At 46.6% G+C, this 24,994-nt stretch overlaps 1 protein-coding gene across 10 annotated transcripts in view; it reads right to left on the reverse strand.

Annotated features, from left to right (window-relative positions):
* HUWE1 (HECT, UBA and WWE domain containing E3 ubiquitin protein ligase 1) overlaps nucleotides 1-24,994 on the reverse strand; it is a 1,403,674-nt gene that overhangs the window by 285,852 nt on the left and 1,092,828 nt on the right. For all 10 annotated transcript variants that reach the window (XM_069209338.1, XM_069209335.1, XM_069209339.1 and 7 more), the window contains one exon: nucleotides 4,489-4,777. In XM_069209338.1, coding sequence (XP_069065439.1) covers nucleotides 4,489-4,777 — 289 coding nt within the window. The remainder of the gene's footprint in view (nucleotides 1-4,488; nucleotides 4,778-24,994) is intronic.

Below are 24,994 nucleotides of genomic sequence, written 5' to 3' on the forward strand. Positions count from 1 at the left end.
GCTATCATGAAATAAAGGAACTTCCTGTGGTTTCCATGTACTGGAATGTTGAAATAGGCCCCTTGCTGACATTATGAAGCCTGAGGAACAAGTTACTTGCTCCAGAGAAGCCCAGAGAGTGGACTGTCCACCCAAATCTCCTTGGTACTTTCAATAGACTCTGAGGGGTCTCTTGGGTTCTAAAACAATGGAGCCACTCCTCTTTCCAGGGGTGAGGTGAGGCAATGAAGGAGAAAGATGATACCTTGCCTGAAGGGGAAAGATGTTACTATCTTGGGCAGAAATGCAGCATGAGCTCTCATCACCAGAATATCTGAAAAGAATGTTGCGTAAGGTAGCAGGACAGACAGTGCAGCTCAGTCATGCGACAAGCTGACGTAACAGCAAACAAAAATACCTTTTTCAGGTTAAGCAACACAGTGAACAGCTGTGCACTTGCTAAAATGGGGCACAGAGAAGTGAGACTAAATTCAAGGCACCACTGTGGCATCACCAAAGACTTTGGTGGAAACATATGCTGTGGACCTCTCATCAGAGCTGACCTATAGAAAGTATTTCCAGCAGCCTCAAGGAAGTGAGAGTCAACAAATAGCCTTTAACAGCAACACTTCAAACAGCTTAGATTGTAGCGAGTCAATCTGATGGGCACTGTACCATGCCACAAACCTGTGTCGGCACCAGCGTACACAGACTTTGTAGATGGGCACGTGGCTGCCAGAACAACATCAACTTCTCTGGGAGGAAGATCAAAGGAAACTAGCTGCTGCACACTGCGGATGCTCAGGTTCAGGACCCTGTCAGGTTGCTGCGGCGACAGATCCTTCCGAAGGAGCAGCCTGATCAGGGGACAGATGCCTATGCCCAGAGTTCTGAAAACCACAACTTCCTGGCCCAAACTGGCACCACTAGGATGACTTGAGCCTGGTCAGTCTTGACCTTCTTCAGAAGTCGATCCAAAAGGGTTGGCGACAGAAAGGCTTACATGAGTACAGAGGTCCATTTTAGGTGGAATGACTCTCCGAGAGAGTGGTCTCGGGAACTCTAATGTGCAAAAATGCAGACACTGCTTTATCGGCAGAGGGGAAAAGAACAAGCTAGGGTACTCTCCGCTGCTGGACTGCACCATTCACCACTTGTGGGTATAACTGTCATTCATGATCTAGTAGAATGAATGAGGGACTGGATGGATTTGTAGAGTGCCGTGGCTACTTCAAGTAGTGTCCCGGAGCTGTCTTAAGACCAACGGATCTGAACATCTTCCCAAAATTAGCCTAAACAAAATTTGGTTTTGAGGCGTTTCCTAAACAGCAGCATGTTTTAAGGATAGTGCAGATTGAAAGGGTGGCAATTCCACGCCTTAGCCAATACAGAAAAAGAAATGCCTCACCATCTTGTCCAACTGATCCTGGGAATATGTGCCAACAAGGCATTGGACGATCTGGGCATTCTGACTGGCCTATTAGTGAAGGACACTGTTCGAGAGGTATTTAGGCCCAGCATTGTAAAATGCAGGATGGATCATAAGTAGGGCTTGAACAGGATACACTTTTTTACCAGAAGGCAGTGAATTGATTTAAGATGCAGGGAAAAAGGCTTGTATAGTGTTTTTCAAAATAAGCTGTACGTAAAGTTTTTTGACTGTATGCAAGTGGCTGATAGCCTAGACAGAAGACAGAGGTTGTAAATGTTGGCATAGCGCAGCCTAGATGTGATTGAAGCGTCAACCACTGTTTTGCATGCTACATTTTTTTTTAAACGAAAAAACATGAAGCTGAAACATCATCTTGTCATCGAACTTCGAGATTTCCTGCAACCATGGCAGGATTAGGTGGAAGATCTTTGGCTCAGCAATTCTTGCAGTTCCCCTTGGCAGGTCCAAAAAGTAAAATTTAAGTTTTCAGAATTGCACCAAAGATAACTCATTCATTCAAAGACCATGGACAAACAGAAGTTTTAAAAATGGCTTGCATTGAGAATTAATCAATTATTCAAGCATTTCAGCTGCCGCAAAAATCTAAATGGACCAATACATAGTAAGAATGGCTGAAGGTTATTTTGCTTGTTTGTAAAGTAGTACCACCTTTGCCTCCTTCCACACTGGGGCACCACAGACAAGTCCAGAGAGTTATTGAATAGTCTGTTACAGAAAGGTGTGGTAACAGCACCCGACACCCAAAATCATAGGTTGACAGTGACCGCACAGGGAACCAAACCAGCAAACAAGAATAACTTGCATGGTTTGTTCTAAAGATATAGGGTTACATTTATGAAGAGAGCACTCTCCTTGTAGGTGGCCCATGATCAGCGCTGCAGTCCTCTCGACTTCCCTCACTTGAGAATAAAAGCCAGCCTGAATTTTTCAAATCACCTCTTCGAAATAGGTGGAAAGCTTTTCACAGAGATTCCACGATGTAACATTTCAAGATTGCAAGCTTTAGGCCATAACGATTTTTAGCTACATCAAAGACTTCACATGGGCATTTTTTTACCTGATCAATTTTGAGAGCATAAAAAGATGATTATGCAGCTTTAATAGATTTATGGTAGCTTTTGAGAGATATTTTGTACAGGAACGTGTCCTAAGATTTGTGGTTAAGTCGCCATTTGTGATCCAATTGCTGTTATTTCTAGTTTTCTTTACCATGGTTGGGGGAAAAAACACACTAAGTGTCAGTGACTGAGTTCGTCCGCTTTGGCATTTAGAGATTCAGTCAGTTGGCTCACAGCCAGAGAAACGCCCTGGAGAGTTAGCCACTTTCAGAGGTCCAGAGCTTCCTGGAATGACACCTAAAAACCAAAAATCCAACTCTGACCTGCTTGTTGCAGTATGATAAGGCCGTAGTGTTGACTGAAAAAACCCTGAACAAGCCTCCCCTTCATAGATGGCAGGAAGGCCTTCAACACCAAGCAGATTTATGGCAACTCCAACAAATCCATGTGGAGGTGGGTTTCTGGTGGAGACCAGACTCCTCTGAGATGCACCTCAACCAAATAGCTTCTGCAGCCCAACAGCAACGCATTTGTGATCACAGTGAGCTCCCGGAGGGGTAAAGAGGAGTCTGCTTCCGATCCAATCGTAGTCTAGCAGCCAACACTGCAGATCCTTTGCAGTCTTGACTGAAACCTTGATGGAATCTGGTAAGTCCTTCCAATGCTGTGCTCACTGGGACTTCGGAACCTTCTGCAGCACGCATGTGTCATCGCACAATGTCAACTAGTGGGATGCAGGAGGCCAAAATCCCCAGCAGCCTCAATGTCATTCTCACTGAGATCCAGAAACAAGGTTGAAATATAGTCAAAATATCCTGGAGACTGCTCCCTCTTTAGGCCGGCTCCAACGAATGGAAGCATCTGTGAAGGAGTCAGATGGGACTTTGGCATTTTGATAGTGAACCCCAACAGTGTTGGGGAGTTCGCCGTTATCTGGTGGAGGTCAATGACTGCCACCCACCTTTAACAACCAACCATTGAGGCATGGGAAAACTGGTGCACATGACCCTCTGAATGTGCTCTGCAGCCACCATCACACACATTCTTGAACACACATTGGGGCACAGGTAAGGCCAAAGGGTGACACCACAAATTAATTGTGATCCTGGCCTACTGTAAATGGCAGACAATGCCTGTGGGCCTGTAGGATGAGAATATGGAAATACATGTCCTGTAGGTCCAACATTTAGTCTCTGGGATCCAATACATAACCTGGGCCAACATGAACTTCTTGAATTTTCCTTTCAGCAGGGAAAGTGTTTAGACGGCAAAGGCATAAATTATTACGAAGGCCACCATCCTTTTTCGGCATAAGACGGCAGTGGGAATAACATAAACCCTCTCTATCGCTCCTTTGACTAAAAGAGCCTGTACGTCCTGTTGTAAAATGGGCATGTGTTCCTCTGTCAGTCGCACTGATGGTGGTGTAAGGTGAGGCGGGGTGGGGTGGAAGAAATGGGAGGGCGTAGAGTCCAAAATTACGTCTTGACACCCTTGAAGGGCATGTCTAGTCACTTTGTTTTTGTGGGGTGACATATTTCACATGTACACAGGTACAAAGTAAACTTTTGTGTCGAAAAATACTTGTCAGAGAGGAGTAGAGCTCGAGATCCAAGGGAACTGACGTCAGCACACCTGGGTGAGACATATATATGGGGCACACTTATCACTTCAGGAATGGAGCAACATTGGAGGGGAGCCATATGACATGACCTATTGGTGCACAGGAGTACAGTTTCTTGATCCAGTTTGACACCTGGGGGAATATTCACAAAGTAAGCAATCTGAGTTTAGAGCAGCGCAATTACTGTGTTTTTCAAATTTCTTTCTCCCAAGTATCACACAGTCTTGCGCATAGAAGATCGTAACACCCGCTACTAGCATTTTATGGTGTGGGCTTAAGTGCATGGCACAGATCTGCATCTGTGGGACTATCACTGGGAAGTAAAAGGGGGACCATTACATAAAAACACATCTTGAGGGCAGAATAGCCATTACCTGGGCTGCGGAGGATGGCAGAGAGTGCTGAGGTGCTGCTATGTCCGAAGAGCCTCTCATGCATGAGCTGCCTCTGTCTGGCCTCCAAGTCTCGCCGCAAAGACTGGGCCTCTGCTGCAATGTCTGGTGGCATGACAGCCAGCACACTGTCCTCCATGTCCTCCAACACACTGCGTCGGAGGTCAGATGGTAGGGTCTGGATGAAGGTGACTGGGTCCATGGGTGATTCCGAGGTGATGCTCTGGGCAAGCTCCCGCCGCTGCTGCTCAGCCCTCTGCTGAGCCAAGACCTGCGAAATCCAAACCCAGAACAATACAAGATGAGCAGCATATATATTTACACACACACATATATATATATGGAAAATGTCACTTACCCAGTGTACATCTGTTCGTGGCATTAGTCGCTGCATATTCACATGCTGTGCACAGTCCGCCATCTGGTGTTGGGCTCGGAGTGTTACAAGTTGTTTTTCTTCGAACAAGTCTTTTCGAGTCACGAGACCGAGGGACTCCTCCCATTTTGACTCCATTGCGCATGGGCGTCGACTCCATCTTAGATTGTTTTCCCCGCAGAGGGTGAGGTAGGAGTTGTGTATGCTAGTAATAGTGCCCATGCAATGGAGTGAATACGTATGTATACAATGAAGTTTAAAGTAATATATTTACAAATGTTCAAGATCTACTTCTAAACGGCTACAGGCTCCCGGGGAGGCGGGTGAGCGCATGTGAATCTGCAGCGACTAATGCCACGAACAGATGTACACTGGGTAAGTGACATTTTCCGTTCGGTGGCATGTGTAGCTGCAGATACACATGCTGTGCATAGACTAGTAAGCAGTTATCTCCCCAAAAGCGGTGGTTCAGCCTGTAGGAGTTGAAGTAGTTTGAAATAAAGTTCTCAGTACGGCTTGACCTACTGTGGCCTGTTGTGCAGTTAACACGTCTACACAGTAGTGCTTAGTAAATGTGTGAGGCGTAGACCATGTTGCTGCCTTACATATTTCGTTCATTGGAATATTTCCTAGAAAGGCCATGGTAGCACCTTTCTTTCTGGTTGAGTGTGCCTTTGGTGTAATAGGCAGCTCTCTCTTTGCTTTAATATAGCAGGTTTGAATGCATTTAACTATCCATCTAGCAATGCCTTGTTTTGAAATTGGATTTCCTGTATGAGGTTTTTGAAAAGCAATAAATAGTTGTTTTGTTTTTCGAATTAGTTTTGTTCTGTCAATGTAGTACATTAGTGCTCTTTTGACGTCTAATGTATGTAGTGCTCTTTCAGCTACAGAGTCTGGCTGTGGGAAGAACACTGGTAATTCTACCGTTTGATTCAAGTGGAATGGTGAGATTACCTTTGGTAAAAATGTTGGATTTGTTCGTAGGACTATTTTATTTTTGTGTATTTGAATAAATGGTTCTTGTATGGTAAAAGCTTGAATTTCACTCACTCTTCTTAGAGATGTGATGGCAATTAAAAACTCAACTTTCCACGTTAAGTATTGCATTTCACAAGAATGCATGGGTTCAAACGGTGGACCCATGAGTCGTGTTAAGACAATATTGAGGTTCCATGAAGGAACAGGTGGCGTTCTTGGTGGTATAATTCTCTTTAGGCCTTCCATAAACGCTTTTATGACTGGTATTCTGAATAATGAAGTTGAATGAGTAATTTGCAGGTAAGCTGATATTGCGGTAAGATGAATCTTTATGGAAGAGAAAGCTAGATTTGATTTTTGTAAATGTAGTAAATATCCTACTATATGTTTTGGAGATGTGTGTAATGGCTGGATTTGATTATTTTGGCAGTAATAAACAAATCTTTTCCACTTATTTGCATAGCAGTGTCTAGTGGTAGGTTTCCTAGCTTGTCTTATGACCTCCATACATTCTTGTGTGAGGTCTAAGTGTCCGAATTCTAGGATTTCAGGAGTCAAATTGCTAGATTCAGAGATGCTGGATTTGGAGGTCTGATCTGTTGTTTGTGTTGTGTTAACAGATCTGGTCTGTTTGGTAGTTTGACATGAGGTACTACTGAAAGATCTAGTAGTGTTGTGTACCAAGGTTGCCTCGCCCATGTTGGTGCTATTAGTATGAGTTTGAGTTTGTTTTGACTCAACCTGTTTACCAGATATGGAAGGAGCGGGAGAGGGGGAGGGGGAAAAGCGTACGCAAATATCCCTGACCAGTTCATCCATAGAGCATTGCCTTGGGATTGGTCCTGTGGGTACCTGGATGCAAAGTTTTGGCATTGAGTTTTCTTTTGTTGCAAATAGATCTATTTGAGGTGTTCCCCAAATTTGAAAGTAATTTTTTATTATTTGGGGGTGAATCTCCCATTCGTGGATTTGTTGGTGATTCCGAGAGAGATTGTCCGCTAACTGGTTCTGAATTCCTGGAATAAATTGTGCTATTAGGCGAATGTGGTTGTGAATCGCCCAATGCCATATTTTTTGTGTAAGGAGACACAACTGTGTTGAGTGCGTCCCTCCCTGTTTGTTTAAGTAATACATTGTTGTCATGTTGTCTGTTTTGACTAGAATGTATTTTTGGGTTATTATGGGCTGAAATGCTTTCAGCGCTAGAAATACCGCTAACAGTTCTAAGTGATTTATGTGAAACTGTATTTGATGTATGTCCCATTGTCCTTGGATGCTGTGTTGATTGAGGTGTGCTCCCCACCCTGTCATGGAAGCATCTGTCGTTATGACGTATTGTGGCACTGGGTCTTGGAAAGGCCGCCCTTGGTTTAAATTTATACTGTTCCACCATAGAAGCAAGATGTATGTTTGGCGGTCTATCAACACCAGATCTAGAAGCTGACCCTTGTGTTTGGGACAATGGCTATGCATTAAGACATCATGCCTAGCAGTTTCATTACCATTTTGACTTGTACCCTTTGTTTTTGGTACATGGCCTGTATTACATTGTGAAATGTTTGAACCCTTTGTGGACTTGGAGTGGCAATCCCTTTTGCTGTGTTGATTGTCGCTCCTAAGTATTGCTGTGTTTGACACGGCATAAGGTGTGACTTTGTGTAGTTGATCGAGAAACCTAGTTTGTGGAGGATTTGTATGACATATTTTGTGTGCTGTGAACACTGTTTTAGCGTGTTGGTTTTGATTAACCAGTCGTCTAAGTACGGGAACACATGTATTTGCTGCCTTCTGATATGTGCAGCTACTACCGCCAGACATTTTGTAAAAACTCTTGGCGCAGTTGTTATTCCGAATGGCAACACTTTGAATTGGTAATGTATTCCTTGGAATACGAACCTTAGGTACTTTCTGTGTGAAGGATGTATTGGTATATGGTAGATTTAGGTCTAGTGTTGTCATGTAGTCTTGTTGTTTGAGCAGTGGGATTACGTCTTGTAATGTAACCATGTGAAAGTGGTCTGATTTGATGTAGGTATTTAGTGTTCTGAGATGTAGTATTTGTCTCAGACTGCCGTCCTTTTTGGGTATTAGAAAGTACAGTGAGTAAACTCATGTGTTTATTTGTAGATTTGGTACTAATTCTATTGCTTCTTTTTGTAACAATGCTTGAACTTCTAGTCCTAGAAGGTCTATATGTTGTTTTGACATACTGTGTGTTTTCGGTGGGATGTTTGGAGGGAATTTGAGAAATTCTATGCAATAACCATGCTGGATAATTGCTAAGACCCAAGTGCCTGTTGTTATTTCCTCCCAATGTTTGTAAAATTGGCTTAGTCTCCCCCCCACAGGTGTTATGTGATGGGGTTGTGTGACTTGTAAGTCACTGTTTATTTTGAGGAGTTTTGGGGCTTTGGAACTTTCCCCTATTCTTCTGGAATTGGCCTCCTCTATATTGCCCCCAAAACCCTCCCCGCTGATATTGGCTCTGGTAAGTGGGCCTTGCTTGTGATGTTGTGGTTTCTGTTGGTTGACCTCGAAACCCTCCCCTAAAAGGTGTTTTGCGAAAAGTGCCTCTGCTCTGCGGGGAATAGAGTGCGCACATGGCTTTGGCTGTATCAGTGTCTTTTTTGAGTTTTTCAATAGCAGTGTCGACTTCCGGCCCAAACAACTGCTGTTCATTAAAGGGCATATTTAGCACGGCTTGTTGAATTTCCGGCTTGAACCCCGAAGTACGCAGCCATACGTGCCTTCTTATTGTTATTGCAGTGTTTACTGTCCTTGCAGCCGTATCTGTTGCATCCATTGAAGACCGTATCTGATTATTTGAGATACTTTGTCCTTCTTCCACCACCTGTTGCGCCCTTTTCTGGAACTCTTTGGGTAAGTGTTCTATGAAATGCTGCATCTCATCCCAATGAGCTCTATCATATCTTGCCAAAAGTGCTTGTGAATTGGCAATGTGCCATTGGTTTGCTGCTTGTGCTGCCACCCTTTTGCCCGCTGCATCAAATTTGTGACTCTCCTTGTCTGGAGGTGGTGCGTCCCCTGAGGTATGAGAGTTCGCTCTCTTACGAGCTGCCCCGACAACTACTGAGTCTGGTGTCAATTGCGTTGTAATATAAACGGGATCTGTTGGCGGTGGCTTGTATTTTTTCTCTACCCTTGGAGTTATGGCTCTGCCTTTAACAGGATCTTGAAAGATCTGTTTTGAATGTTTTAGCATTCCTGGGAGCATAGGTAGGCTTTGGTACTGGCTATGGGTGGATGATAGGGTGTTAAACAAAAAATCATCCTCAATTGGTTCGGAATGCAAGTTGACGTTGTGAAAAGCAGCTGCTCTTGCGACCACCTGTGTGTAAGATGTACTGTCCTCAGGTGGCGACGGTCTTGCAGGGTACGAGTCTGGGCTGTTGTCTGATACTGGGGCGTCGTAAAGGTCCCATGCATCGGGATCATCCTGACTCATTGTAGTATGAGCTGGGGAGTGCATCAGTGGTGGAGTTGTTACTGGTGATGCGTGTATTGATGGTGGTGGAGATGGTGGTGGAGTTGTCTTCCTTGCCACTTTTGCCTGTGGCTGCTTGTCCTTTTGTTGAAAGGCAAGTTTTCTTTTTATTTTAATTGGGGGAAGAGTGGTTATCTTCCCTGTGTCCTCATGAATGTGGAGCCTTCTTTGTGTATAGTCTGGCTCTACAGCTTCAAGTTCCTCTCCGAATCTATGCTTTTGCATTTGGGAGGTTAATCCTTGTTCCTCTGTGTAGGAACCTGTTTTCGGCTCCGAGGCTGGATGTTTCGGAACCAAAACTTTTTCGGATGTCTTTTTAGGCTCCGAAGAAACATTTTTTATTTTCGGCGTGGTGTCTCGGTGCCGAACTTCTTCGGTGCCTAATTTTTTCGGAGACGCTGTCTCGGGTCCGAGGTTGCTGTGTGGCGGTATCTCGACCTGAGTCGGATGACTTCGCCACAAGCGTGCCCTTTTTCGGTGCCGATGATCGGTCACCTATTTTTCGGGTTAAGCCATGGCCTGTTGGCGGTGGCGTCCCCTGGGCTTTTGTTGACTTCTCGCGAGTCTTATGTTTCGACGTCTTACTCACGGTTTTTGGCGTTTCTTCAGCCTCGATCTCTTCCGAGTCCGACTCGTGGATGGAGAAAGCTTCTTCTTCCTCCTCGAAACGCTCTTGTCCTGTCGGCGTCGACGCCATTTGCAATCTTCTGGCTCTTCGGTCTCTTAACGTCTTTCTCGACCGAAACGCTCGACAGGCTTCACAAGTATCTTCCTTGTGCTTGGGAGATAAGCACAAGTTACAGACCAGATGCTGATCCGTATACGGATACTTGTTATGGCATTTTGGGCAGAAGCGGAATGGGGTCCGTTCCATCAGCCTTGAAGTCACGTGTGGCCGGGCCGACCAGGCCCCGATGGGGGAATCGAAAAAACCCCAAAGGGCCACCGGAGCTCTTCAGAATTCAGTGTCGATTTGTTCTACCCGATACCGAACTCAAACAATACCAAAGTTTTTTTCCGAGATTCTAACTAACTTTCTGCCCCGAAACACGGAGCGAAAAGGAACACGTCCGAACCCGATGGCGGAAAAATATCTAAGATGGAGTCGACGCCCATGCGCAATGGAGTCGAAATGGGAGGAGTCCCTCGGTCTCGTGACTCGAAAAGACTTCTTCGAAGAAAAACAACTTGTAACACTCAGAGCCCAACACCAGATGGCGGACTGTGCACAGCATGTGTATCTGCAGCTACACATGCCACCGAACATATATATATATATATACACACACACACACACACACACACTCAGAAAAGGAACAATGGAAAATCTAAAACCCACACACTGTGCTACACATCTGAAGTTTCTTCCTAGGCCTACAACTTCTAAATTAATTTTCCTTCCACTGCAAATTCATCACATTAGAAATCTTTTGGCATAGTGCAAAATCCTGAATAGCAGAAGTGCCAGATATAGACAGTAGTGCATGCAGGCAGTGACGCACGGGAACAGTGACACCTAGGGCTTAACTCCCTGGGCACAAAGGGACCCCAAACTGCAGAACGCCCTCAGCCATAGGAATTCGAAGAAACATTCAGAAAAAGCTTTAAAAAGGAGTACATCGTACAGCTCTTGCCTAACTAGGCAGTATTTCCAAGCTGGTGATGCTGGGAGGCCATCAATTATCACAAGATAAGGATACAGGACTGGATTACTGAATTTGTAGCAATAGCCCCTAGCAATCTGGCAGCTGCACTTTACTATATTTTTGTGTATCAGATGAAACCCATTTTTTTTGCTATGACTCTAAATGTTAGCTAAGGTCTAACTGTCACACTATAGCTACACGGCAAAGGAATTTGGTTGGCCTCAATTTCTCATATTGTGAATTGCAGCAGTATGCGATATAAACAGTAAATAGGTATAAGCCCATCAATATTCCCCATACTTAAATCACTCGAGGTGCTTTAAAAAGCTCAGCTTGCTAACATGAATTTCATTATCACTTCTGGTTTTCTATTTTTACAACAAAAATTGTAATTGGGAGTTTGAGGCACAGGACTCTTCCTCCACGTTTTCCTTTACAGCAGATGGCAACAAAACTAATGTCATTTTTTGCTTTTAATCTTTTGTTTTAGTAGTTTGCAATAAAAAAAAACATTCCACTAAGGCAAGTACAGTAGATTATCCATTTAGTAACCACATAATGCCACATTTCAATTCCTCTCAGATCACAGAATAGAATATCTCCATGTACCAAAAACCTTATTTGAAGTTTGACTGAAAGAAAATACCAAAGGGAGATCAACACTGCCTGCAGTTAGAGCATCTGCTCAGCTTGTTAGGTTTTAAGTCAGCGAAGAGAAGAATTTCAGAGGTCACCTTTTGCTGTATGACTTTTTTTTTTTTACAATATCTTCCCTGTAGCTTGGGGACCTAACGAGAACCATCACAGACTTCCACCTCCCTTCATCGATTCAGAAGAATATCTTGATGAATACTACGGGTTTGAGAGACCAAAGGAAGTGTAATGCGGAGGCCATTGTGATCCTCTAACAAAGTTCCCAAGGAATGTTCCATTGTAAAAGTAATGCCGCCTACCAGGAATCAACAGAGCAACAAACAAGGCAGCACCTCTCCTCAGATTATCCAGCGCTTCTATCTTGGGTTTTGTAGGAAGCTGGCCTGGTGTGTGGTGGGTACCGAAGGTACTTAAACCTTATTCCAGGTATCCCCTCTTGGTGTAGTTTAGTCAGTGTCTAGAAGCCAGGCTCTCTAGCGGTAGCAGTTGATGAGCAGCCAAGGCTTATCTAGGAGACATGCAAAGCTCATGCAATACCACTGTACACACATGAAAGAAAACACTTAATATTACAAAAATGAAGGTACTTTATTTTAGTGATACAAAAACAAAACATACTAGAGAGTCAATAGGAGGTAAGTAACACTGTAAGGAAATGCCTCCTTGGCATGGTTACCCCCTGACTTTTTGCCTTTGCTGATGCCAAGTTATGATTTGAAAGTGTGCTGTGGCCTGCTAACCAGGCCCCAGCACCAGTGTTCTTTCCCTAACCTGTACTTTTGTATCCACAATTGGCAGACCCTGGCATCCAGATAAGTCCCTTGTAACTGGTACTTCTAGTACCAAGGGCCCTGATGCCAAGGAAGGTCTCTAAGGGCTGCAGCATGTCTTATGCCACCCTGGAGACCTCTCACTCAGCACAGACACCCTTCTTGCCAGCTTGTGTGTGCTAGTGAGAACAAAACGAGTAAGTCGACATGGCACTCCCCTCAGGGTGCCATGCCAGCCTCTCACTGCCTATGCAAGTATAGGTCAGTCACCCCTCTAGCAGGCCTTACAGCCCTAAGGCAGGGTGCACTATACCATAGGTGAGGGTACCAGTGCATGAGCATGGTACCCCTACAGTGTCTAAACAAAACCTTAGACATTGTAAGTGCAGGGTAGCCATAAGAGTATATGGTCTGGGAGTTTGTCAAACACGAACTCCACAGCACCATAATGGCTACACTGAAAACTGGGAAGTTTGGTATCAAACTTCTCAGCACAATAAATGCACACTGATGCCAGTGTACATTTTATTGCAAAACACACCCCAGAGGGCACCTTAGAGGTGCCCCCTGAAACTTAACCGACTGTCTGTGTAGGCTGACTAGTTTTAGCAGCCTGCCACAAACCGAGACATGTTGCTGGCCCCATGGGGAGAGTGCCTTTGTCACTCTGAGGCCAGTAACAAAGCCTGCACTGGGTGGAGATGCTAACACCTCCCCCAGGCAGGAGCTGTGACACCTGGCGGTGAGCCTCAAAGGCTCACCCCTTTGTCACAGCCCAGCAGGGCACTCCAGCTAGTGGAGTTGCCCGCCCCCTCCGGCCACGGCCCCCACTTTTGGCGGCAAGGCTGGAGGGAACAAAGAAAGCAACAAGGAGGAGTCACTGGCCAGTCAGGACAGCCCCTAAGGTGTCCTGAGCTGAGGTGACTCTAACTTTTAGAAATCCTCCATCTTGCAGATGGAGGATTCCCCCAATAGGGTTAGGATTGTGACCCCCTCCCCTTGGGAGGAGGCACAAAGAGGGTGTACCCACCCTCAGGGCTAGTAGCCATTGGCTACTAACCCCCCAGACCTAAACACGACCTTAAATTTAGTATTTAAGGGCTACCCTGAACCCTAGAAAATTAGATTCCTGCGACAACAAGAAGGACTGCCCAGCTGAAAACCCCTGCAGAGGAAGACACCCCGGTGACTGCGAGCCCGTGAGTAGCCAGAGTTGACCCCCCCTGAGCCCCCACAGCGACGCCTGGAAGAGGTTTGTCTGCTACTGCCATCATAATCAGATCCAACCTTTACACGCAACTCCAAAGGATGTAGTGGGTTACTTGCTTCACTTACAAAAATCTAACCTAGCCTTCTCTTCCATTAAAATACACCTTGCGGCAAAATCTGCATACCTGCAGACTACCTATTCAACTTCCCTATATAGGATACCAGTCATTAAAGCATTCATGGAAGGCCTTAAAAGAATTATACCACCAAGAACACCACCTGTTCCTTCATGGAACTTGAATGTTGTCTTAACAAGACTCATGGGTCCACCTTTTGAACCCATGCACTCTTGCGAAATACAGTTCCTAACCTGGAAGGTTGCATTTCTCATCGCCATTACATCTCTAAGAAGAGTAAGCGAAATTCAGGCGTTTACAATACAAGAACCTTTTATACAACTACACAAAAATAAGGTTGTCCTAAGGACTAATCCTAAATTTTTACCAAAGGTTATTTCACCGTTCCACCTAAATCAAACAGTGGAACTACCAGTGTTCTTCCCACAGCCAGATTCCGTAGCTGAGAGGGCACTACATACATTAGATGTCAAAAGAGCATTAATGTACTACATTGTCAGAACGAAAAACATCAGAAAGACTAAACAACTATTTATTGCATTCCAAAAACCTCATGCAGGAAACCCAATATCAAAACAAGGTATAGCCAGATGGAAGGTTAAAAGCATCCAAATCTGCTACCTTAAAGCAAAACGACAACTGCCCATTACACCAAGGGCACACTCAACCAGAAAAAAAGGTGCTACCATGGCCTTCCTAGGAAATATTCCAATGCACGAAATATGTAAGGCAGCCACATGGTCTACGCCACACACGTTCACCAAGCACTACTGTGTAGACGTGTTATCCGCACAGCAAGCCACAGTAGGTCAAGCCGTGTTAAGAACGTTATTTCATACCACTTCCATTCCTACAGGCTGAGCCACCGCTTTTGGGGAGATAACTGCTTACTAGTCTATGCAGAACATGTGTATCTACAGCGACAGATGCCATCGAACTGAAAATGTCACTTACCCAGTGTACATCTGTTCGTGGCATCAGTCGCTGGAGATTCACATGTGCCCACCCACCTCCCCGGGAGCCTGTAGCAGTTTGGAAGTTAGCTTCAACTTTGTACATTTGTATATATATTATTTTAACCTTAAATAGGTACATACTTAGTCACTCCATTGCATGGGCACTATTACTACAACACAACTCCTACCTCACCCTCTGCGGGGAAAACAATCGAAGATGGAGTCGACGCCCATGCGCAATGTAGACAGAAGGAGGAGTCACTCGGTCCCGTGACTCGAAAGACTTCTTCGAAGAAAAACAACTTGTAACACTCCGACCCAACACCAGATGGCGAGCTATGCAGAACATGTGTATCTACAGCGACAGATGCCATTGAACTCTATCTTGCTAGGTTATGGGAGCCCCTAAATACTCTATTTAGGGGTGTGTTTAGGTCTGGGGGGTTAGTAGCCAATGGCTACTAGCCCTGAGGGTGGCTACACCCTCTTTGTGCCTAATCCCTGAGGGGAGGGGGGGCACATTCCTATTCCTATTGGGGGAATCCTCCATCTGCAAGATGGAGGATTTCTAAAAGTCAGTCACCTCAGGACACCTTAGGGGCTGTCCTGACTGGCCAGTGACTCCTCCTTGTTTTTCTCATTATCTCTCCTGGACTTGCTGCCAAAAGTGGGGGCTGTGTCCAGGGGACGGGCATCTCCACTAGCTGGAGTGCCCTGGGGTGCTGTAACAAAGGGGGTGAGCCTTTGAGGCTCACCGCCAGGTGTTACAGTTCCAGCAGGGGGAGGTGAGAAGCACCTCCACCCAGTACAGGCTTTGTTACTAGCCACAGAGTGACAAAGGCACTCTCGCCATGTGGCCAGCAACATGTCTCTAGTGTGGCAGGCTGCTAAAACTAGTCAGCCCACACTGGTAGTCGGGTATGGTTTCAGGGGGCATCTCTACGATGCCCTCTGGGGTGTATTTCACAATAAAATGTACACTGGCATCAGTGTGCATTTATTGTGCTAAGAAGTTTGATTCCAAACTTCCCAGTTTTCAGTGTAGCCATTATGGTGCTGTGGAGTTCGTGTTTGACAGACTCCCAGACCATATACTCTTATGGCTACCCTGCAGTTACAATGTCTAAGGTTTTGTTTAGACACTGTAGGGGCATAGTGCTCATGCACTTATGCCCTCACCTATGGTATAGTGCACCCTGCCTTAGGGCTGTAAGGCCTGCTAGAGGGGTGACTTATCTATGCCATAGGCAGTGTGAGGTTGGCATGGCACCCTGAGGGGAGTGCCATGTCGACTTAGTCATTTTTTCCCCACCAGCACACACAAGCTGGCAAGTAGTGTGTCTGTGCTGAGTGAGGGGTCTCCAGGGTGGCATAAGACATGCTGCAGCCCTTAGAGACCTTCCCTGGCATCAGGGCCCTTGGTACAAGGGGTACCAGTTACAAGGGACTTACCTGGATGCCAGGGTGTGCCAATTGTGGAAACAAAGGTACAGGTTAGGGAAAGAACACTGGTGCTGGGGCCTGGTTAGCAGGCCTCAGCACACTTTCAAATCATAACTTGGCATCAGCAAAGGCAAAAAGTCAGGGGGTAACCATGCCAAGGAGGCATTTCCTTTCACACTACCACAAATAAAGCATTAGTATTATCTATTATTGCCTCTGTCAAGCCTCTGGGGAACCCCTGGACTCTGTGCACAGTATCTCATTTTGATATAGTATATACACAGAGCCAGCTTCCTTCAGTAAGCCCTTGTCCTTTTTCGGCACCAGAAAGTGGCGGGAATAACAACCACAACTTACTTCTGGCACAGGGACCTTGGCTATGGCTCCCTTGGCCAAGAGGGCTACGACTTCCTGACTGAGAAGTGCCAAATGATCCTCCGGAAAATGTCTGACCGATGGAGGCATGGCTGGTGGGGCGGATTCGAAGGGGAAGGAATAGCCTTTTTGAACTATCTGCAAAACCCACCTGTCCGTAGTGATGGATTCCCAGTGGTGCAGGTGATGGCAAATCCTGCCGCCATCTGAATCGGAGTAAGGGGACAGACTAGGAGGCTTTGGAGGCTGCAGCCAGGGAAGGGGAGGACTGGGAATACCTCTGGTTCCCTGTCCCACGCGGGATTCTGCATCCCCGTCCACGCAGCGGCTGAACAGCATGGGTGGCATGGTGGCTGAATTACGGAAGTGACAGGTAGCCCCTTCCGTGGCCACGAAAGGGGGACTGTTTAGGATGGGGGGCAGCAGAAAGGCCAAGGGACCGAGCCGTAGCCTGGGAGTCCTTGAATCCCTCCAAGGCAGAGTCTGCCTTGTCTCCAAACGGACGGGAGCCATCAAAGGGCATGTCCATAAGAGACTGTTGAGAGATCCCCCTGAAAAACTAGAAGTACGCAACCAGGCGTGGCATCTCAAGGCCACCATCCCAGCAACTCATCTGCCCAGAGAGTCGGTCGTTTTTAGCCCACATCGGATCGTTAAATTCGCCGCATCTCTCCCATCAGTGACAGCTTGGGAGAGGACAGCACGGGCCTTCTCCAGTATCTGCGGCAGAGCTTGCGCGACCGTATCCCACAGAGTGGGTATAGTGGCCCAAAAGTCATGCGGTGCTCACAGACCCCAGCACTATCCAGGAGGAAGAAAACATCGTCCCAAATTGTTCCAGCCTTTTTGATTCCCTATCCAGTGCGCCTGAGGAAGAGGAAGCCTGGATGACAAGACTCGCTGGCGTGGGGTGTTGGGTCAGGAATTTAGGGTCGTATGGGGGAGGAGGGGACAGGGGCAATGGTGGCGTGCAATAGTCCTGTTCATAGGAGCACCTGTGTTGGGTTTGCCCGAACATCTGTGAGGGCTTGTAGAAAGTTGGCTCTGTATATACTATCTCAAAGTGAGAGATAGTGTGCACAGAGTCCAAGGGTTCCCCTTAGAGGTAAGATAGTGGCAAAATGAGATAATTCTGATTCTCTATTTTGTGGTAGTGTGGGGCGAGCAGTAGGCTTATCAGAGGGTAGTCTTAAGCATTTGTTGTACACACACAGGCAATAAATGAAGAACACACACTCAAAGACTTACTCCAGGCCAATAGTTTTTATATAGAAAAATATCTTTTCTTAATTTATTATTAGACCCACAAGTTCAAAATTTTAAGTAATGAAAATGTCACTTACCCAGTGTACATCTGTTCGTGGCATCAGTCGCAGTAGATTCGCATGTTCTGCAATAGCTCGCCATCTGGTGTTGGGCCGGAGTGTTACAAGTTGTTTTTCTTCGAAGAAGTCTTTCGAGTCACGGGACCGAGTGACTCCTCCTTTTGTCTCCATTGCGCAGGGGCGTCGACTCCATCTTCGATTGTTTTTCCCCGCAGAGGGTGAGGAAGGAGTTGAATTGTAGTAATAGTGCCCATGCAATGGAGTGACTAAGTATACACCTATTTAAGGTTGAGATGATACATATATAAATAATTGAAGGTAACTTCCAAACTGCTACAGGCTCCCGGGGAGGCGGGTGGGCACATGCGAATCTACTGCGACTGATGCCACGAACAGATGTACACTGGGTAAGTGACATTTTCAGTTCGATGGCATCTGTCGCTGTAGATACGCATGTTCTGCATAGACTAGTAAGCAGTTATTTCCCCAAAAGCGGTGGATCAGCCTGTAGGAGTGGAAGTAGTCTGAAATAACGTCCTTAATACAGCTTGACCTACTGTGGCTTGTTGTGCGGATAACACGTCTACACAGTAGTGCTTGGTGAATGTGTGAGGCGTAGACCATGTGGCTGCCTTACATATTTCTTGCATTGGGATGTTTCCTAGAAAGGCCATGGTAGCACCTTTCTTTCTGGTTGAGTGTGCCCTTGGTGTAATGGGCAGCTGTCGTTTAGCTTTAAGGTAGCAGATTTGGATGCATTTAACTATCCATCTGGCTATACCTTGTTTTGAAATTGGGTTTCCTGCATGAGGTTTTTGAAATGCAATAAAGAGTTGTTTAGTCTTTCTAATGTTCTTTGTTCTGTCAATGTAATACATCAATGCTCTTTTGACATCTAATGTATGTAGTGCCCTTTCAGCTACGGTATCTGGCTGTGGAAAGAACACTGGAAGTTCCACTGTTTGATTTAGATGGAACGGTGAAATAACCTTTGGCAAAAATTTAGGATTGGTCCTTAGGACGACTTTATTTTTGTGTAGTTGTATAAAAGGTTCCTGTATAGTAAACGCCTGAATCTCGCTTACTCTTCTCAGGGAAGTAATGGCGATGAGAAATGCCACCTTCCAGGTTAGGAACTGTATGTCGCAGGAGTGCATGGGTTCAAAAGGTGGACCCATAAGTCTAGTTAGGACAACATTGAGGTTCCATGAAGGAACAGGTGGTGTTCTTGGTGGTATAATTCTCCTAAGGCCCTCCATGAATGCTTTAATGACTGGTATTTTATATAGGGAAGTTGAATAGGTAGTCTGCAGGTATGCAGATATTGCTGCAAGGTGAATCTTAATGGAAGAGAAAGCTAGGTTAGATTTTTGTAAGTGAAGCAAGTAACCCACTACGTGTTCTGGAGTTGTGTGTAATGGTTGTATTTGATTAATATGGCAGTAGCAAACAAACCTCTTCCATTTACTTGCATAGCAGTGCCTGGTGGATGGCCTTCTTGCTTGTTTTATGACTTCCATACATTCTTGGGTAAGTTGTAAGTGCCCGAATTCTAGGATTTCAGGAGCCAGATTGCTAGATTCAGCGATGCTGGATCTGGGTGTCTGATCTTTTGGTTGTGCTGTGTCAACAGATCTGGCCTGTTGGGCAATTTGATGCAGGGTACCACTGATAGGTCTAGCAGCGTTGTGTACCAGGGTTGCCTTGCCCAAGTTGGTGCTATCAATATGAGTTTGAGTTTGCTTTGACTGAGTTTGTTTACCAGGTAAGGAAGGAGAGGGAGAGGAGGAAAAGCGTAAGCAAATATCCCTGACCAGTTCATCCATAGGGCATTGCCTTGGGATTGTTTGTGTGGGTACCTGGATGCGAAGTTTTGGCATTTTGCGTTCTCCCTTGTCGCAAACAAGTCTATCTGAGGTGTTCCCCAGAGTTTGAAATAAGTGTTCAGAATTTGGGGGTGAATTTCCCATTCGTGGACCTGTTGGTGATCTCGAGAGAGATTGTCTGCGAGTTGATTTTGTATCCCTGGTATAAACTGTGCAATTAGGCGAATTTGGTTGTGAATTGCCCAATGCCAAATTTTTTGTGCTAGCAGGCTTAACTGCGTGGAGTGCGTCCCTCCCTGCTTGTTTAGATAATACATTGTTGTCATGTTGTCTGTTTTGACGAGAATGTATTTGTGAACTATTATTGGTTGGAAAGCTTTTAGTGCTTGAAAAACTGCTAGAAGTTCTAGGTGATTGATATGCAGTTTTGTTTGATGTACATTCCATTGTCCTTGTATGCTGTGTTGATCGAGGTGTGCTCCCCACCCTGTCATGGAAGCATCTGTTGTTATTACGTATTGTGGCACTGGGTCTTGGAAAGGCCGCCCCTTGTTTAAATTTATGTTGTTCCACCACAGAAGCGAGAGGTAAGTTTGGCGGTCTATTAACACCAGATCTAGAAGGTGACCCTGTGCTTGAGACCACTGTGATGCTAGGCACTGTTGTAAGGGCCTCATGTGCAGTCTTGCGTTTGGGACAATGGCTATGCATGATGACATCATGCCTAGGAGTTGTAATACCATCTTTGCTTGTATTTTTTGTGTTGGATACATGCGTTGTATGATGGTGTTGAAATTTTGAATTCTTTGTAGACTTGGAGTGGCTACTCCCTTTGATGTGTCTATTATGGCTCCCAGGTATTGTTGTACCTTGCGTGGCAGAATTTTGGATTTTGTGAAATTGACGGTGAACCCGAGTTTGAAGAGGGTTTGTATGATCTGATTTGTGTGATTTGAGCACTGTATGAACGAATGGGCCTTGATTAGCCAGTCGTCCAAATATGGGAACACATGTATTTGCTGCCTTCTTAAGTGTGCAGCGACTACCGGTAGACATTTGGTAAAGACTCTTGGTGCGGTTGTTAATCCGAAAGGCAGTACCTTGAATTGGTAATGTATTCCTTTGAATACAAACCTTAGGTATTTCCTGTGCGATGGGTGTATTGGTATATGGAAATAAGCATCCTTGAGGTCTAAAGTTGCCATGTAGTCGTGTAGTTTTAGCAATGGCAATACTTCTTGTAGTGTGACCATGTGGAAGTGGTCTGATTTGATGAAAGTGTTTACTACTCTGAGGTCTAGGATTGGTCTCAGCGTTTTGTCCTTCTTTGGTATCAGAAAGTACAGTGAGTAAACTCCTGTGTTTATTTGTGTGTTTGGCACTAATTCGATTGCATTCTTTTGCAATAGTGCCTGCACTTCTATCTCCAGGAGATTGGAATGGTGTGTTGTTAAATTTTGTGCTTTTGGTGGTATGTTTGGAGGGAATTGTAGAAATTCTATGCAATAACCATGTTGGATAATTGCTAGAACCCAAGTGTCTGTAGTGATTTCCTCCCATGCTTTGTAATAATGACCTATTCTTCCCCCCACTGGTGTTGTGTGGAGGGGGTGAGTGACATGTGAGTCATTGTTTAGTAGTAGGGGTTTTGGGGCTTTGAAATCTCCCTCTATTTCTAGGGAATTGCCCTCCTCTATATTGTCCCCGAAAACCTCCTCTATACTGTCCCTGGTAAGTGGACGGTGTTGCTTGTGAGGTGCTGGCTTGTGTGCTTTGACCCCGAAACCCCCCTCGAAAGGGCGTTTTACGGAATGTGCTGTAATTCCCTCTGCTCTGCGGGGAGTAGAGTGCGCCCATGGCTTTGGCAGTGTCCGTATCTTTTTTGAGTTTCTCAATCGCTGTGTCCACTTCTGGACCGAACAGTTCTTTTTCATTAAAAGGCATATTGAGAACTGCTTGTTGAATCTCTGGTTTAAATCCAGACGTTCGGAGCCATGCATGCCGTCTGATAGTTACAGATGTATTAATTGTCCGTGCAGCTGTATCTGCAGCGTCCATGGAGGAACGTATCTGGTTGTTGGAGATGGTCTGTCCCTCCTGAACCACTTGTTTCGCCCTATTTTGGAAGTCCTTGGGCAGATGTTCAATGAGATGTTGCATCTCGTCCCAGTGGGCTCTGTCATAGCGCGCAAGTAGTGCCTGGGAGTTCGCGATGCGCCACTGGTTTGCAGCTTGTGCTGCGACTCTTTTACCAGCTGCATCGAACTTGCGGCTTTCTTTATCTGGGGGTGGTGCATCTCCAGATGTGTGAGAGTTGGCCCTTTTCCTAGCTGCTCCTACAACAACAGAGTCTGGTGGCAGCTGTGTAGTGATGAAAGCCGGGTCCGTAGGAGGCGGCTTATACTTCTTTTCCACCCTTGGTGTGATTGCCCTACTTTTGACCGGCTCCTTAAATATGTCTTTTGCGTGCCGGAGCATACCAGGGAGCATAGGCAGGCTTTGGTAGGAGCTGTGGGTGGAGGAGAGTGTGTTGAACAAGAAATCATCCTCGACTTGTTCTGAGTGGAGGCTTACGTTATGAAATTGTGCTGCTCTAGCCACCACCTGAGAGTACGCGGTGCTGTCTTCTGGTGGAGATGGCTTTGTAGGGTAGGCCTCCGGGCTGTTATCTGACACTGGGGCGTCGTATAGGTCCCATGCGTCCTGATCTTGGTCACCCTGGCTCATGGTGGTGTGAGCTGGGGAGTGAGATGGAGTTTGTGCTGGTGAAACGTTAATCACGGGCGGAGGAGAGGGTGGTGGTGTAATTCTTTTAACCACTTTTGGTTGTGGTGCTTGTTCCGTCTGGAACTCCAACCTCCTCTTTCTCCTAATGGGGGGAAGGGTGCTTATTTTTCCTGTCCCCTGCTGAATGAAGATACGCTTTTGCGTATGGTCCACATCAGTTGCTTGTAGCTCTTCCTCAAACCTATGCTTTTGCATTTGGGAGGTCAGCGAGTGCTCTTCTGTATAAGAGCCTGAAGCTGGGTCGCTTGCAGTTTGTTTCGGCGTCGAAACCTTGTCTGCATGTTTTTTCGGCTCCGAGGTGACTTTTTTCCTTTTCGGGGCCGAAACCTCTCGGCTTCATTCTGTTTCGGTGCCGCTGTCTCGGCGTCGAGCCGTGTCCACACCGGCATCTCGGTGTCGAGGCTTGTCTCCAGCACTTTCTCGGTCCCGAGAAGGCTGCGTGCCGGTGTCTCGACCGGAGTCGGACGATCTCGGCACTGTTTTGGCCTTTTTCGGTGCCGACGGTCGGTCACCGAATTTATGGGTGGAGCCATGGCCTGGTGGCAGTGGCGTCCCCTGGGCCTTGTAAATGTTTCTTTGTGTGGTTTTCGACGTCTTACTCACGGTTTGTGTGTCGTCGAATCCTTCGGAGTCTGAGTCTTGGATCGAGAAGGTACCTTCTTCTTCCTGTTCCTCGAACTCCCGTTGGGCTGTCGGTGCGGACGCCATTTGAAGTCTTCTGGCTCGACGGTCTCGGAGTGTTTTTCGGGACCGGAACGCACGACAGGCCTCGCAGGTGTCTTCGCTGTGCTCAGGTGACAGGCACAGGTTGCAGACCAAGTGTTGGTCTGTGTAGGGGTATTTATTGTGGCATTTGGGGCAGAAACGGAACGGGGTCCGTTCCATCGGCGTTCTTCAGCACGCGGTCGGGCCGACCAGGCCCCGACGGAGGATCGAAAAACTACCCCGAAGGGCACCGGAGCTCTTCGATGCGGTGTGGAATCTAAGTACGCCGATCCCGAACGCAACAATACCGACGAAAATCTTCCGAAATTAGCTAATTTTCCGTTCCGAAACTCGGAGCGACAGGAACACGTCCGAACCCGATGGCGGAAAAAAAACAATCGAAGATGGAGTCGACGCCCATGCGCAATGGAGACAAAAGGAGGAGTCACTCGGTCCCGTGACTCGAAAGACTTCTTCGAAGAAAAACAACTTGTAACACTCCGGCCCAACACCAGATGGCGAGCTATTGCAGAACATGCGTATCTACAGCGACAGATGCCATCGAACATACATAAAATGCAAGGTACTCCACACAGGTAAGTTAGGAACTTTGAATTAGAGCAATAACATATACAGTTTTTGTTAAAATGGCAATAAGCTATTTTAAAAGTGGACAGTGCAAAAATCAACAGTTCCTGGGGGAGGTAAGTAATGGTTAGTTTGTCAGGTAAGTAAAGCACTTACAAGTCTAAGTTCCTGGGCATAGGCAGCCCACCATTGGGGGTTCAAGACAACCCCAAAGTCACCACACCAGCAGCTCAGGGCCGGTCAGGTGCAGAGGTCAAAGAGGTGCCCAAAACACAGAGGCGCCTATGAAGAACAGGGGTGCTCCGGTTCCAGTCTGCCAGCAGGTAAGTACCCGCATCCTCGGAGGGCAGACCAGGGGGGGTTTTGTAAAGCACGGGGTTCGTTGAGACACAAGTAGGCACACAAAACACACCCTAAGCGGCACAGGGGCGGCCTGGTGCAGTGTGCAAAGCAGCCGTTGGATTTTGTATAGGGTTCAATGGAGGGACCCCGGGGTCACTAACGGTGCAGGCAGGGCACAGGTGGGCTTCTCGGGCCAGCCACCAACTGGGCTAGGCAGAGGGTTGCCTGGTGGTCACTCCTGCACTGAGGTTCGGTTCCTTCTGGTCCGGGGGGGCTGCGGGTGCAGGGCTTGGTCCAGGCATCGGGTTCCTTGTTACAGGCAGTTGCGGTCAGGGGGAGCCTCTGGATTCTCTCTGCATGCGTCATAGTGGGGATCGAGGGGGGTTGTCTCGGAGTCCTCCCTGTGGTGTTGGTTCACCGGAGCTCGAGCTGGGGGCGACTGGTGCAGAGGGTGAAGTCTCACGCTTCCGACGGGAAGAGTGAGGTCTTTAAAAGTTGCAAGAAAGTTGCAAAGTTGTTGCTGTTGTTGAGCAGAGCTGCTGCTCACTGGAGTTTTCTTGGGCCTTTGGTTCAGGGCAGTCCTCCGAGACATCAGAGGTCGCTGGTCCCGGTCAGATGCGTCGCTGTTGCAGTTTTCTTCGAGTCAGGAGACAGGGCGGTAGGGCTGGGGCCAAAGCAGTTGTCGTCTCTGCAGGGCTTTCAGGTCAGCTGTCCTTGTTTCAGGTTGCAGGAATCTGATTTTCTGGTTTCTAGGGTGTCCCTAAATACTAAATTTAGGGGGGTGTTTAGGTCTGGGGGGCAGTAGCCAATGGCTATTGTCCTGGAGTGTGGCTACTCTCTCTTTGTGCCTCCTCCTGAGGGGA

Source organism: Pleurodeles waltl, chromosome 10, assembly GCF_031143425.1.
Source record: "Pleurodeles waltl isolate 20211129_DDA chromosome 10, aPleWal1.hap1.20221129, whole genome shotgun sequence".
NCBI classification, from domain to species: domain Eukaryota; kingdom Metazoa; phylum Chordata; class Amphibia; order Caudata; family Salamandridae; genus Pleurodeles; species Pleurodeles waltl.